Source organism: Canis aureus, chromosome 16, assembly GCF_053574225.1.
Source record: "Canis aureus isolate CA01 chromosome 16, VMU_Caureus_v.1.0, whole genome shotgun sequence".
In the NCBI taxonomy this organism is placed as follows: Eukaryota; Metazoa; Chordata; class Mammalia; order Carnivora; family Canidae; genus Canis; species Canis aureus.
Genome location: NC_135626.1, coordinates 40,976,462 through 40,992,406, shown reverse-complemented (window position 1 = coordinate 40,992,406; position 15,945 = coordinate 40,976,462). Strand labels below are relative to the sequence as shown.

Here is a 15,945-nt window from a genome sequence, read left to right as displayed (position 1 = left end):
ACAAAGGCCGTAGGCCTCTCCTCTTTCCTAGGCTGGGATTCATTCAAGGGGCAATGCTTCACAGCCCTCCTCATGACCATTCCAGTAGTAACTTCCAACGTCAGGCAGACAAGTGGGGTTGAGCTTTTTAATATCATAAATCAGTGTCCAGCCCAGCCTCTCAACGCCAGGCCCCTTCCTGGGCCTCCTATTTTCATATTGCCTGGAAGGCTGCCTGCAGCCAGGGCTTCTCTCACCCCTTAGGAAGGATCCAGCACCAGCCTGAGAGGTGAGGCAATAGCAGCTAAAGGGGTGGGAAAGGGGAGAGACAAAAGCTTGTGCAGGCGCGTGTATGTACTTACGTGTGTGAACACATGTGAAGTTAAAGGTTTACAGACCCTGGCTCAGGGACAGTCTAGGATGGTAGAGGAGGCAGGGCAAGGAGAAGCACATCTTTTCTCCCTGGTACCTCAGCCTCACCTTTCCCCAAGGACAGACATACAGGGTAGTGGGAAACCCATCCCTGGACTGGAGCCCTTTTGAGTCTGGTGGAGTCACAGATCCAGTCTGTAGGGTCACTGGGTCTGTCTCCTTTTGAAAGCCCTGGAAAGGTGGGAGGTAAGAAGTAAGAGACAGGTCTCTGCTAGAAGAACTTGACGCCTCGGCCATCGCTGACAGTGATGATCTCAGCCTTGTGCTCCTGCTGTAGGGCCTGCAGAGCCCGAAGTAGGGTTGCTTCATCCAGCCCATGGAACTCTGGATAGGGAGAGACAGGTAGTCAGGGACACTCAGCTCCTGGGGACTCAAGGCCCTTGAGAACAGTCCAGATGGAAGCTGAGACCTTGAGGCCAGGGTAGACACATGCCATCTATGCTGGCGCAGCTGCCACCAACCCCTCCTGGGTAATCCTTAGGAGTAAGGGGTGAAAGAAAGCCTGAGTCAGCATGAAATGAGAGTTCATGCTTATTTTCCCCTTCCGGGTTCTTTGGTCAGACTCAACCCTCATGTGTACCCCCCAACCCCACACCATTAGTGTCTGATGTACAAGAGTGACACCACCCACGTGTGGGCCACAAAGTAGGGGGACTTCCTGGTGAGGCCTAGGAAGGTCAAGGTCCTTGTCACTGGATGACCCTCATTGCACACCTATACCCATCAAGAGCACCTATTGTAACATAAAGTATAGCCACCTCTGACCAAAGACTGTTAGGGTCCAGCACAGATATCTGCCCTTTCCTAGTGAAAAGGAACAAGGCTGGGAGCCAAGGGCCAGCTGAGTATCTGGAGATATGGCAAGATACTGCAGGGAGAGGTGAGAAGCAGGTGGCAAGCCCTAACAGGCTTGTACACCTCACCCCCTACGGGGGCCTGCCTCTTTAGTCAGGGAGCTTGCTTTCTGAGGAAGCCTCCAGCTTTGCCCAGCGTGAGTGGTGGGCTGGGCAAGGCTGCAGTGCTGAAGTCATGGGGTGATGGTGGGAGTAGCAAGCAGCGGCCTGCAGGGTGGGGGGGGTGGGGTGGGGGAACAGCCAAGAGCTGTAAACTCTGTTAGGGCAGCCAGGGCCTGGCAGAAAGGGGAGGTGCCTTTTGTTCCCCAGCTGAGATTGGAACTTTTGGTGATCCTGCGGATCAGAATATGAAGTCAGAGATAAAAAAGCTAAGATTATATTTACACTATGTAAAAATCAAACAGTATAAAAATCCTGGCCTGGCCAGAAACCAAAGTATTTAAAAGGCCTGGGGGTGGGGATGGGGGTGTTGGCCCAATCCTTTCAGCTGACGCCCACAAATCTTGAGCCCTCTATAAGTATACAGGGTGAAAGAAAGCCTGTGTCAGCAAGGAATGAGATTTTAGGCTTAATCTCCTTCTCTGGTTCCTCATTCAGCATCTACACCATAATTCTTGATTTTTCATGGGTCACAGATGCTCTTAAAAATCTTTTAATATTGGGATCCCTGGGTGGCGCAGCGGTTTAGCGCCTGCCTTTGGCCCAGGGCGCGATCCTGGAGACCCAGGATCGAATCCCACATCGGGCTCCCGGTGCATGGAGCCTGCTCCTCCCTCTGCCTGTGTCTCTGCCTCTCTCTCTCTCTCTCTCTCTCTCTCTGTGTGACTATCATAAATAAATAAAAATTAAAAAAAAAATCTTTTAATATGGACTCTATCCCTAGGAAAATGTACATATCCCCACACACAAAATATGGGGGTATTCTTGCATGTAAATACAGGTGGTTTACAGAAACCTTGCATATGGGTTAAGAGCCCTTGTGTCATGTAGTATTTGGAATTCAGAGGCAGAGATGGGAAGTCTGAATGCCAATTAAACAAGGACTGGAGAGGATTCAGATGACAAAACTGGGGGGAAAGGGAAAAGCATTACCCTCATCCTCTGTGTCTTCGCCATTGGTCAGTTCATACAGGGTGAACACGGAGTTGTTCTGGCCACTCCTAGAAACCTATGGACACAGAAATCAGGGATTGAATAAGGACCAGGTATCTCCTGGGAGAAGTTGAGCTCACCAGCTCCACCTACCTGACCCAGGAATGGTACCTATTCCCAAACCAGGGCTCACTGTCACCTCAGCAGGAGTGGCCTAAAAACCACAAGCCATACAGGTACTATATTTATATGTGTACACACACATACGGAACCACTAAACCACAGGCCTTCACATGTCTGAGGAGTGACCTCTCATTCTGTTTTCCTGTTCAGGAATAGGTGGCATGTATTTGTTATATTTGGGTTGTTGATGCTTCTTCCCCTCTTCTCTCCCTTGGGAGTTTAGGGCTGGTGGTAGCTAGGAATGTGGGGGAAAGAGTTTGTCCCCACACCCACTCTGGTTCAGAATGTCACATTCATATTGTGGACAGCCCCAAAGGGTGCAGATGGGGAGGGCCCCAGCCTTTTTTTTTTTTTTTTTTTTCTTCCTTTCCTCATTTATCTTCTGTGGCCAGAGACTCCAGCCAACAATAGTACTCCTGGTTCCCAGCACTGCAATCTCCAAACATGGCCTCATATAGCCTCTGGCCTCCCACAGTCAAAGGTAGGGAAATTCTATACAGCCAGGGAACTGAGTCACTGAGGCTTGCCTGGAAGGCCTATACTTCTTCCTTCTGCCCCTTCCCACTTTGCTCTGTCTGGACCTAGGAATGCTGGGTGTCTGCTGAACACAGATATGATTCCCCTTTGCCATGGTCACTGCGGCAGAATAGTCTCACCCACTGATAGATGAGTTTCCCCCATTCTTCTGGCCTTCGCCACATGATCAGGAAGCTAGACTTGTTCTTATCCAACCACTCCAGGTTCCCTGCAAAACAGATACTTATGAAAACATCTTATGCTAAGAAGGGACAGAAGGCAAAACCAAGGTAGAACAGAGTGGAAGAGACTCAGCTTTCAGGAAGTGCAATTCAAGATCTGTTTTATTACTATCTGCAAGGCACCGTTTCTCCTTCTACCTCTCTCCAGGTCTCAGAACACAGATGGAGAGATGTCAGTGTTGAATACCAAGAAGGGGCAGCCCCAGGTGGCTCAGCAGTTTAGCGCCTGCCTTCGGTGCAGGGTGTGATCCTGGAGACCTGGGATCGAGTCCCATGTCAGGCTCCCTGCATGGAGCCTGCTTCTCCCTCTGCCTGTGTCTGTGCCTTTCTCTCTCTCATGAAAAAATAAATAAAACCTTAAAAAAAAAAAAAAAAAACCAATAGGGAGAAAGGACCCAGGAATTGGACTATTTACTGTACAGAACAGTATAGGCTCCAAGTCAGGGGAGAGAAAAAAGGTGTTAAAAGCAAAGACTTATAGAGCACCTGGCTGGCATAGGTGGTGGAGTGGGTAATTACTGATCTCAAGGTTGTGGGTTCCAGCCCCACAGTGGGTATGCAGATTACTTAAAAATGAAATCTTAAACAAAACAAAACAAACAAAAAACCCAAACATTTATGCCAATCTGCCCTCCAGAAAGCCCAAGTAGGAGGAAAAATAAGGAAATCTGAGGACCTGAACCCACCTTTCTTCCTCAGTTCCTCTAATACAACCTGGATTGATTCCACAGGGAGCTTCCCTGGTTTAAAGTTAAGGGAAGGGCATTGATGGAATGATTTGGGTGGGATAAAAATTCTCAGGGCCACTGTCATGTTGAGAGCTACCTGTCCCCTTCTTCTCCCTCCCACACATATATGTGCAATTCCCCAACAGTCTATACATTGGCATTTCATGGATTTTGGCGGGGAGAGGAAGGTAAAGAGAAACTAGTCCAATTAAAGGGAAGAGCTTAAGAAATGAACGGTACTACCATCTGTCACCCTCTGCCCTCTCTCCTTCCTTCAGATTTTCTCCACAGATATTTTAGGTATGAATCAGGCAGCAAAAACAAATGACCTTTACTTCCTGGGAGAAAGAGAGTAGGTGGAGAAAATTACTAAAGGGAGTTCCAGAGTTTGAGCTTCACTCAGAAAAGGACCGGAGATACAGAGTCAAAAGGATTTGGGTTGAAAAGCCTGGGATTTGGCGGTTTCCGGGCAGAGATTCTAAGACCCGAATGACACCTGGGTCCTCCTCACTGCCTAAGGCAAGAGGGTTTGAGGCTGCATTTGCGTTGGGGGTTGGGTATAAAATGGAAGTCAGCTAACACATACTGGCTCTTTCCCAAGGCCAGTTTGGGTGAGAACCTGCCTACGGTGGGTGACGGGGCTGGGGGGTAGGGGTGGGGGTGTGTGAAGTCTGGGCATGTGGGAAAGCGTGGAAGTGCATGTGTGTGGGCTGTGGAAGAGCCTGAGGGAGGATACGCTGTAGCTTCACGTTGTTGAAGAGCGGGCTCTCCTGAGCTTCCATCACCGTCATGCTGGACTGTTTGTGCAGGCGGCAGAAGGACAGGACCAGCGAGCACCAGGCGGCCAGCTGCTTCTGCCGGGTGTCCACGTTCGGCTGCAACCTGCCGGGTGAAGGGGGTGGGGCGCAGAATTAGAGGGCGTGAGAGAGCGAGAGGTAGCGCTTGCCGGAGGCGCGTCTGGGGAACAAAGTGGGGGACTGAGGGTGGTGGCCACCGGGTCCTTTCTCCCCCTCCCCATTTGAGGCATCAGGGCTGAGCCCGGGGTCCGGGGCAGGGGAGGGAGACACAGCGGGGCTTCTCGGGGTCTGAGCCTCACGTAAAGAAGGGCGGGAAGCGATACTGCCACGGCCACTCGAAACTCATCGCCATTGTAGTAGCCCAGGAAACTCGGAACCTCCGGGCAAAGGACTTCCGGCCTCCGCTTCTGCACGTCCGGGCAAAAAGCACAGCAGAAAGGTTCCGGATGCCTCCTCGGAGAGGGGAGGCCCAACGACGTGAGGGATCTTGCTGGTCTGCCAGTCGTTTGCCATTATCCTAAAAATCCTTACCGTGTAGAACCCCGAAAAGTCTTCTCGTGCAGCTCTAGAGAAGGGCAGTGACTTCCCCAAAGCGGCACACTTTGGCAGAACTGCTGAGGCTTGTTTCCACTCTGCTCAGCTTTTTAATACTAACGTTCGTTGTCAGTTGCATTTAACAAACACCTCATCATTCCCCAGTCTTCTCAATTGCTGTCTTTCGACCTCACCATTCCCTGTTCTCCTGCAGTACCCATGGGAGCACGCTTGTAGCTTTCAGCGCTGGAAAAACTTCAGCTTCTATGATTCAGAGTTGCTTCCTCTGACTACAGCCATCCATCTCTCATGTCCTCACTTCCCACATCACAAGTCTCCAGACCCATTTTGGTCTTATTTGACTCCTTACCCAGCCTAGACTACCCAGTTCTGTCCCCTTGCTTGTCTACCTGCTGGTCACTTCCCAAACCAGGGTAGTTGCTCTCTGCCCCTGCCTCTGTTCTCTCCCCCCCCCAACTCCTGGGCCCAGTTGTATTACTGGAAAAAAAAAAATGCATGGATCAAAAAATAAAAAATAAAAATAAATAATAAAATGCATGGATCATGCTGGCTGAGCCCCAGATTCCCTAACCTCACTGCTGGACTCTCAGTACAGCCCAGCACTGTCTTTTATGGACTCCCTGTCATATCCCTCTAGCTAACTCTTCAAATGTTTCCGTTCATCAAGTCATTCCACCTGTCTTCATCTTTTCTCTGCAGAATGCCCTTTCTATTTTGTGAACTTGAGGCCAAGCATTCGAATGTCTTAATAGTTCCATCTCTGTCACCACACTTGATTCATCCCACAAGAATTCCTCTCCACTTTTACTCCTTTTGTTTGTTTGTTTGGACTCAAAGGAAGAAGTGTCACTCCTCCTTTATAAGACCAATCCTTTGGCATATCTTCTTGCCTCTCCTTTCCAACTGCCTCTAGGCCTCCTTTTATATCATCTTCCCTCTTTTTCTTGACTCTGTCACCCTCTAAATTTCATATCTGACCTTTAACCTTTCCCCCACCCAAGTCTATTCTTCATTGTGCACAGTTCCTGATCTACCGAAGTGCCCAGCAAATATTTATTGCATGAATGAATGAACCATTCAATTGATAATGTTCTTTCAAAGGGCACTATCTCCTTTGCTTCCATGGCACTGCTTTATCCTTGGTCTGCTACTGTCTCTCTGATCTTTCCCTTTGTTTCACTTCCCTCATTCTTTAAATGTGTATGTTTCCTAAGGACCTAACCTCAGCTTTATTTTCAATACACCTTCTGCCTTGAGAACTTTCATCCTTCTCATGGCTTCACTTGACATTTCTGTGCAAAAGACTCCTAAATCTGTATTTCCAGCTCCAACCTTTCCACCACCACCACTCCCATTTCTAACTCTCTGTAAGACATAAAAGCTTGTTCTACTGGCAGCTCATATTGTACATGCTTTTCTTCATGTCAGCTCCTCTTTCTAATAGCCATTTTCTATCATTACTTCCATCATTGTCCTAGTAACTCAGATTCAAAGCCTGAGTCAACCCTAATCTCTCCTCTCCTTCATCTCCTTCATTTCTAAAGTCCTCCTGGTTCCCTCCCCTGTCTTTAAACATCTCTCCTACTTTTTATTTTCTACTTCCTCATTCATCACTCCTTTGGCCCATGTCCTCTTTTTCTCAAGCCTAGAATATTACAATAATTTCCCAATTCACTCCTTTTTCTCCTCTCTTCCCTAGGGGTAATGTATTTCATCTTAAGGCCTAGTCATGTGCCAACTCCACAATCACCCTCCTGTGATCGCATCTCAGCTAGCCATGACCTCCCCCTCTTTTTTTTTTTGCACTTATACAACATTTGGTTTGTATCTCTTGCATGACTCTCATCATATACTCCATTGCTTTTGTTTGTGTACATGTCAGTTTTCCTACTAGATAGAAGCCATTGAGAGCAGAAACCAAGCCCTTATCTAACTTAACTTTCCAACAAAAGATACCCTACACAGTATCTTATACCAGCATACCGTTGGTGTATGTTAGTAAAACACATGAAGGCAAATATGGGCCAAGAAGAGACTATATATCCCTGGGGAAGACTGATGCATTCATGGAAACAGAGCAAAGACTTAGCTCAGGTGAAAACTCAAAATGCCCCAGGGAACAGGAATGCCTCTAGAGAGACAGACATGTCCTGAAAGGGGACGTCTGTCTCAGAGGATGAATAGATAGATATATTCTAAGAAGCATATAGGTATATATCTATGGAATGGACAGGCGTGTCCCAGGAAATGGATGTGCATGTCTTCAGAGAGGTAAATATTTCAGCAAAGAGGAAAGTCCCTGAAGAGGCTTCAGGCACCATAAAGAATGAACATATGCCTTTATGGAGAACAAAGTTGTTCTCTCATATTTTTGATGTTCTGAAAGAACTGGAGGTGAAGGTCCTCTGGTGAAAAACTGGGCCTTACTGTCTGGGGAACATGTAAGAGTGTCTGTATAAGAAATGGTGAGTTCAGAGGCTAGGTACATCCCTAGAAAATGGGAATGTGTCTTAAGGGAGTATCAGTATGACTTAGGAAGCTGATAGAATGTTCCAGTTAAGAACTAGTGATTGCTATGGAGGTGGCAGATGTCTGATCCAAGGGTCCGGCTCCTCAGCTTTGAGCTTCTTCCATGTCACGTCCATCTTCTGGCTCTTACCTCTAGTGGACACCAGGGGGCAGTGTGCTGTCAGGCTGTAGGCCACACCCCCAGGGTACAGGACAACATAGGATGAGGCAGGGACCTGGAAGGGGAGTCCTGTGGTGGACTTAGTAGAGTAAGTCCCTACTGCCCTTGCCCTCAATCCTGAGGTCCTTAGAGATGGACTCTTTTTGATCATATCAAAGTTCCTATTCCCAGACCCTGGGAGTAAACTGAGGCATGAAGAGGAAAATTCAGGGCTCCTGGGTGGTCCCCCTTCCTTCTTGCAGGAGTCACAGCAAAAATTCCACCCTTGCCCCTCCCCCCACACCTCCCCAGCTGCTGTCCAGACCGGAAGGGAGTCTCTTTCCTGTATACTTCCTGGTGCTGGGTTTGGACAAGGACAGGAAAGGCCCAGCCTTAGGAGGAAACAGTGGAGGGGTGGCCTTCAGGTGGGGGGAGGGAGATACTGGGGAGCAGGCAAGTGAACAAAACAGTGCTGCTATCCAGATTCTTCTAACTCTGCTTCCCAGAGCTGAGGGCCTGTGAGAATGGCAGAGACTCTAGGATGGGGAGGGGATAGTACAAAAAAAAACTTTTATTTAGAAGAGTACAGAACTTGTGCTGTGACACCGCTGGGTTTCCATTTCCACCAGTCCAAGGATCTGTGGTGGGGGTGGGAGTAAGAAAAGGAGGCAGGGAGGGGAAGAGAGACCTGGTGGTAGCAGGGAAAAGGAGTAAAATGGCTTCCAAGAAAAGCTCATACCACCCTAGGCCTGGGCTTCATTGTCTTTACTCCTCCATACCACAAGGGTGACGAGGAAGGGGATGAGGCAGATGGGGGCTATGATCATGGCCAGGAGTACATCCTCTGGGGGGTCTGATAAGGTGGGCTGCACCAGGGAGCAGTTGGCAAAGTGGATCTGGTGAGTCTCAAAGATGACCTCTTCTGCCCAGGGATTGGGGAAGCCCAGGCCAAATGCTTCTGCAAAATGCTCCAAGCAATACTGTAGGTCGCTATAAGGCCTGGGGGCAAGGGAAGACTAGAGTGAGTACAGGTTGGGCCAAGAGAGAAGAATGCCCCACACTTATGCAAGGCCCACCCACAAGGAGCAGGCCCCACCCCTGGCCCAAGCTGCCCTGGTACTGCCCCTACCTGCTAATCATGGCCCAGTCGCACCAATCCTTGGGGATAGAGTCCATCTGCTCCTTATAAGATTGCCAGCAAAATTGGACACTGGTTTCATAGTCAGCCATCTTGTTCCCTGTGGGCACAGATTGCTGCACACTGACCACACCCCTGCCCCTTCCTCCAATCCCTCTGGTCCAGGTATTTCCACTGTTCCTGTCTTCAAACATGGCAAACACCAGGAGAGTCTCAGAAAGTTTTCCAAGGAGTCTCAGCTCAGAAAAATGTTAATGCCTTCCAGGTGCCAGCCCCACTGGAACATCCACATACTTTTTCTGGGGTCTTCTAACCTACCTGTGAGGTAAGCCAGCTCAGAGCTGGGTGGGAGCCACAGGGGATGAGAGGGAGAAAGACCACAAGGAACCCCAAGAGAGAACAGAAGGAAGTTTAATGGCCCACCAATTGGGCTCGTGAGAAAAGAGACCCTCCCCACTGACCTGGCTCTCCTCGCACGCAGCCCTAGCCCGCCCACCCTCCCAGAGTTGGGGTGGGGGGGGCGGATACACACCTTCTAACTTCAAGCTGCCTTCAGTGGGAAGAAGCTGAGCCAGGGACTCCTGGGGCTTTAGGACAGCTGTGAACAGAAATGGGAGGGGGAGGAGGGATAGTGGGGATCCAAGCGGTGGAGCCTGGAGGAGGGGTCTGAGACCCTAAGAAGTCAAAACTACTTTCAGAGGAGAAAAAGGAACAATCCAGGCCCCCAAGGGACGCCTCAGCGACTGGAAGAATGGGCTGATACCAGCTCCCTCCCACTCAATCCAGACCCAAAATCCTCTTCCTCCTCGCCAGCCCCAGACCTCCCAAGACCGCTCCGCGGGGTCCCGGCAGCCCAGGTTCCTCCAAGTGGGAAGCAGCTCGCGCCGAGCCCTCACCGAAGTGGGGCCGAGGACCGTCCGAGGACAGCGCTGTCCCGCCCGCACCCCGGGGCCCCGTCTCGGCCTCGGCAGTCCAGCCCCCTCCCCTCCGGGCCTCTCTCGCGCTTCCCCCTCCCCCGGGCCCCCGGGCGCAGCGCTCACCGCCCAGCAGGAGGAGCAGGCGGAGCGCAGCCGGTCGCCCCGCGCGGGTAGCGGGGAGCCGCGGGCCGCTGGCTGCGCGCTCAGCCCGGAGCGAGGCCATCGCGCGGCGCGCAGGCGAGGAGGGGCGGTGGCGCTGAGCCGGGCCCGGGCGGGGGCGCCTATATCCCCGGCCCAAGCCCCAGGAAGCCGCGCCGCTTCCTCGCAGGGGCTGGGACGGCTGCGGCCACGTGGGGGGCGGGGGCGACGCCCGGGGCCGCCGGGCTGGAGGGGGAGTCGCTGCCCCACCCGGCCCTGGCGCCCGCCGCTCGCTCGGCCGGGTCGGCGTTGGCCCACTTTCTCCTAGCTCACCCTGCGGGGCTGGACAGCTCCCCTCGTAACCCCAGAACCCGGACGCATTTCCTGGGCTCAGCCGCGTGGCGCCCAGGACTCGCCGGGGTCTCTGAGCATCCGCACCGGGGGCCCTGGTCGCCCCGGCTCCTTCGCGGCGGGGGTGAGGAAGGAGGTTAGCGAGCTGCTCTCGCGGACCTGGAGGAGAAAGAAGGGTTGGGGGTTCAGAGGGCCTCTCCACGCCCGCAGTATCTAAGGCAGGGGGTTGGGGCTGTCCTGGGCCGTGGGGGAAGGGGTGTCTGGAGCTGGGCTCAGAATTCCCCTTCCCTGGGAACACCCACTAAAGTCAGCCCGCTGGCCAAAACTGGGGAGGAAATGAGGGAGCCAGCCCTCCAGAGTCTCCAGGACAAGGCCTGGGGTTAGGGACAGAGAGGAAACCAGAGTCAAAATACCCTCCCTTCCAGGCACCTCCTAGGGCCTATATCCACAACCTGATTGGGGGGGAGGGCAAAAGTAAGGTTACTTCATTCCTAGGAAGAAGGTGGCCACTACTCTTCAAGACCAAAGTTAGGAGAAAGGAAGGGTTTAGAACCTACTATGGGTGACTTCATTATTGTGCCAGTTTTACAGGGTAAGAAGCCAAAGCTCAGGAGAAAGAGCCCAGAACTTGAACTCAGCAGCTCTGATTCCCACTTCTGTCTTCCTACTCCACAACCAGGTAGCCTGGAATGACTTTGGTTATCCTGACAATGTTTCCCCCATGTAAGATGGGGACATTATTCTTGATAAACGGTCAATGGTAGTGAGGATGACATATGTGAAAGGGCATTGCACTCACTCAGTGGAGGTTTCCTTCCTTTCTTTCCTAAGGACTTGCCTAAGGTCACACTTCTGGGAAGTAGCAAGGCTGAGCCTGGAGTCCCAGGGCTCCTGACTTCTGCTACACCACAGCTGTCTCTGTGTCCTGAGCCAGAGCGTCACTAGCTTGAAGCAGCCGAGCAGCCCAGGAGCTGGTTTGGCCCTGACGCTCAGCTCCAGACACAGCTGTCAGCACTGAACTTTCCTAAATTACTCCCAGACACTGACCCCCTGGACTCAGCTGCTGCTCTTGTCCCAATTCACTGATTTCTGCCCACCACAAATTATGCTTCACATTCTCTCTTCAAATCTTCATCTCAGGGTCTTAGGCTCTCAAATTATGGCCACTGAAAGCCTGTTGTGCTCCTCCATAGCCAGGGTCATGAGGTTGCCTTCATAAGGCATCTGGAAGAAGAAAGGAGGTGGCCCACTTGGCCTGAACCACAAAGCCCTCCTGGTGATAGTCATCTTCTGCAGTGTGCAGAGAAGAGCCTGACAGCCTCAGAGTCACTTCAGGCTGGCGACCAAATCCATTAATTTCCTCCCACCTAAGAGTGCCCTTTTGAGGAAGGAAACATGGTCAGGAGGGAGATTTCTGATTGATGTGATAGGAGGAGCAGGGATGGGGGGACAGAAAACAAACCAGCCATTTCCACTGAGGTGGGGCCAGAAACACTTGAGCCCACTGTGAATTAGGACTGGGGTTGGGGTAAAGATTAAAGTTAACAAAAAAGTTGGGTTTTAAATAGGGAAGTATGGTATCATTGATTAAAAAGACAAACAAGCATTGGTTAGGATTTTGAAGGCAGATTGTGCCTCCGTGTTGTTGTGTCACCTTGGGTAGGTCATTTCATATCTCTGGAGCTCAACGTTTTATATATAAAATGACCTTAGGGGGCACCTGGGTGGCTCAGTGGTTGAGCGTCTGCCTTCAGCTCAGGGTGTGATCCTGGGGTTCTGGGATCGAGTCCCACATTGGGCTCCCTGCGGGGAGCCGGCTTCTCCCTCTGCCTCTCTCTCTCTCTCTCTCTCTCCCTCTGTGTGTGTGTGTGTGTGTGTCTCATGAATAAATAAATAAAATCTTTTAAAAATAGTAAATAAATAAAATCTTTTTAAAAAAGCATAAATGGGACTTAATATCTCTGTTGTTCAATGACTTTTTTTTTTAATGACTTCTTTTTTTACTTAAGAATAGGTCTTGGGCTTCTTTTCACAATAGCATATATAAATGTTCTTCTTTCCTTTTTTTTTTTAAATACTTTTTTTATTTTTTTATTCATAGAGATGCAGAGAGAGAGAGAGAGAGAGAGAGAGGCAGAGACACAGGCAGAGGGAGAAGCAGGCTCCATGTAGAGAGCCTGATGTGGGACTCGATCCAGGATCTCCAGATCACACCCGGGGCTTTAGGCGGCGCTAAACCGCTGCACCACCGGGGCTGCCCTCTTCTTTCCTTTTAACTGTAATTAGCTGTAGTCTTTTTGTCTTATATCCAGTGGAGTCAGTCTTTGTTTTCTACCCACCTCCTTAGTTCTCTGTCCCTATCCCACACCCACTCCTAGTGGTTGGGAAGACAGGGATCTGGTTCTGATCCAGATGGACATTGACCTGAGATTTCTGGCCCCAACCTAGATTGACTACCTAGATTGACTTCTGGGTAGGGATCCTACTGCCATGTGAATTTCTCTTCTAATACAGGCAGTGGAACATCTGGCTGAAGCAAGAGGAGAGGTGACCCTATCCTTAGGAGTGCTGTCTCTAATCTTCAGCCTTCCCCCTATACACTCATGCACAAATCCAGAACAACATACCAGGCAGTAAAAAGCACTAGGGGCCTCCTACACAATGAAATTGCATGCATAACATCCTGGGATTATAGTCTCTATGATGTAGAGACATGCTGGCCTCTTCCCCAGCTGTCTGCAAAATACAGAGCAGAGCACAGGAGAGGATGTGGGGGAGAATCAGGGTCAAGGGAGCCAGAAGTCCTAGCTGGGAAGGGCTGATCCCTCCAAGCTGGAGAGAGGAGACAGATTTCTTTAGAGGGCAGGAAGGCAGCAGGGACAAGCAGAAGAGCTGCAGTCAGGGAGCCAGCTAGCTAAGGGAGGGAAGACAAAGGTGTAGGGACACAGCTACTCCATCTCTCGCCATCTCCTCATCTCTAGAATGACACACTTGGTGTGAAGAGCATGGCCATCTCTCAGAAAGAAGAATGGTTACTGGGGAAAACTTTGGCTCGCAACTTGGTAAAAAGCAGAGAAAATAGTTGAGCCATGTTCCTCATCAACTACCAGGGACTTACTAGTAGCTGCCATTTATTGAACAATCACATGTGATGCACAGTGCATTCTCTGATACAAGTGCTGAGTGCTTTGCAAGTATTTTTTAAAATCCGACTACCATAATGTATCAGAATTATCTTGTCCCTGGGAAAAATGGGGAAACAGGAGTAATGTGCCGAAGGCCCAGAGGCAGTAATTGGCAGTCAGAATTTGAACTCAGGACTGCTTGACGCTAAGCTTCAGGTCTTAACCATTATGATTTATCACTTCCCTCCCACTCTATATCCAAATATTAATTTCTTACTGGGTCTTGAAAATGAGGTCGAAAGAGGAGAGAAGGATAGAGAATTTCTTCCAAGACCAGATAGACCCCTCACCCAACTATGTATATACAATCTCCTCCTCCTTTCCTTCTTTGACCCAGGCTAGACTATGACATCACATGGTAGAGGCTGTTTTTCTGAAAAAAAAAAAAAAAAAAAAAGGAAATAAAAAAACCAGACTAGATCCAGATTTATAAGAACGACATTCAGACAGCATGACTGAAGAGGATCATGGCCAAGTGACCATAGCACACGCCCAACAGTGCTAAGAACACTGCCGGTCCCTCGGCACCTGGGGCTGACTCATGGTTGCTGTCAGGACCCAATGCCAAATGCCAGTGTTGCTTTCACTCTCCCTTCATTGCTCAGGACCATCCTGTGAAACCATCCCAGGAACCCTTCTACCCACTCCCAACACCTAAAGAGTTTTGATGTTATATAACATGGGAATCCCCTGAGGACACATACTGCTTGGCAGTATGCTCACCTTGTTTCATTTAAAACTCACAACCCTATTAAATTAGGCATCATAGCAACCATTTTACAGATGAGGAAACTGAGGCTCAGAAAGGGTAAGTAATTTGTACAAGCTCATGCAACTCATATTGTCAGATATCCAGATCTTGATCCTGAAGCCTGAGTACTTAACCTCTGCTCCACAAAGGAAGTCAGCTTGCTAGCCAACCTGCTAGAGAGAACCAAATAGAAAGGGATGCAGAAGACCAGCTGGAAGAGCAACCAAACAAGATTTGGCACGGAGGTCCTCCTGACATGGAGGGCCTTCTCCTCTCAATATGATCCCTCTCCTGACTATGCCTGCTTTGTTTATAGACGGTATCTTTTCACATCTTTTTCCCCCAAGACCTTAATGTATAGGATAGACAATGAAAACCCTCATGATGGGGTGCCTGGTTAGCTCAGTCAGTTAAGTGTCTGCCTTTGCCTCAGGTCATGATCCCAGGTCCCAGCATTGATCTGGTGCAGTTGCACCAGGCTCCCTGCTCAGTGGGGAGTCTGCTTCTCCCTCTTTCTACCCCTCCCCACTCCTCATGCATTCTCTCTCTCTCTCTTTCTTTCTCACAAATAAATAAATAAGTAAGATCTTTTTAAAAAACACTTACGATGTTATGAAATAAAACATTTTCTAGATTAAAGCATCCAATATGTGTTAAGCAAATAAGACAGTAGGAGTATATGTTTAACATGTGTGGTATCTATAATGTGAGCTTAATACTACAAAAGGCAATATTTTCCTCTCCTGCAAAACAGGGATAATAAAAATACTTATTAGTTGTAAGATTTAAAGCACTTAGAGTAGGATATTATTATTATTGCTATTATTATTATTGATGATGATGATGATGATGATTTTCATTACCTTAGTGGTTAAGAGCACACACACTTTGGAGTCAGGCAGACTTGAGTTTGGATCCCAGCTCCATCACTTATTTAGCTGTATGTGACTCTATGTAATTACTTAACTCCTCTGAGAATGGTTTCTTATCTGCAATATGGGGTTACTGGTGTATATCTCATTCAGAAGTAAAGATAATGTATGTAAAGCATTTGACCCAATGTCTAGTGCTAGTAAGCATGTCATAAATGGTATTTACTATCATGGTGTGTAACATATACACTTATGACAACTGTATTTCCAAGATATTCTGGGATCCTTCCAGTTCTATAATTTTGTTCTTTTCATGACACAGCACTCCTTTTATTTAAAAGAATATAGACTTTGGAGCCAAATAGAATCCCAGCTTTCCTACTTAGCCATGTGGCCATGGCCAATGTTACTAATCTCCCTGAATCTCAATGTTCTTCTCTGTTAAATGGAACTGGGGCACCTGGATGGCTCAGTTGGTTAAGCGTCCTCCCTTGGCTCAGGTCATGATCTCAGGACCCTGGGATTGAGCCCCACATCAGGATCCCTA

General features: G+C 49.4%; 2 protein-coding genes across 3 annotated transcripts; both read right to left on the bottom strand.

Moving 5' to 3' along the window:
• Positions 1-113: 113 nt before the first annotated feature.
• Positions 114-5,274, bottom strand: VPS25 (vacuolar protein sorting 25 homolog). Its single transcript, XM_077853356.1, has 6 exons — positions 5,123-5,274; positions 4,763-4,908; positions 3,985-4,038; positions 3,197-3,285; positions 2,358-2,433; positions 114-735 (listed from the first exon to the last, which is right to left on the bottom strand). Exons 1-6 carry the CDS (start codon positions 5,173-5,175, stop codon positions 623-625), a joined length of 531 nt encoding a protein of 176 aa, XP_077709482.1. The 5' UTR covers positions 5,176-5,274; the 3' UTR covers positions 114-622.
• Positions 5,275-8,599: 3,325 nt separating this feature from the next.
• On the bottom strand, positions 8,600-10,380 carry RAMP2 (receptor activity modifying protein 2). Of its 2 annotated transcripts, none has more exons than XM_077853354.1 (4): positions 10,225-10,380; positions 9,717-9,782; positions 9,176-9,368; positions 8,600-9,045 (listed from the first exon to the last, which is right to left on the bottom strand). In XM_077853354.1, exons 1-4 carry the CDS (start codon positions 10,322-10,324, stop codon positions 8,790-8,792), a joined length of 615 nt encoding a protein of 204 aa, XP_077709480.1. In that variant the 5' UTR covers positions 10,325-10,380; the 3' UTR covers positions 8,600-8,789. The 2 variants fall into 2 exon arrangements, with proteins under 2 accessions (XP_077709480.1, XP_077709481.1); XM_077853355.1 differs by having other exon boundaries at positions 9,176-9,284; positions 10,225-10,379.
• Positions 10,381-15,945: the final 5,565 nt, after the last annotated feature.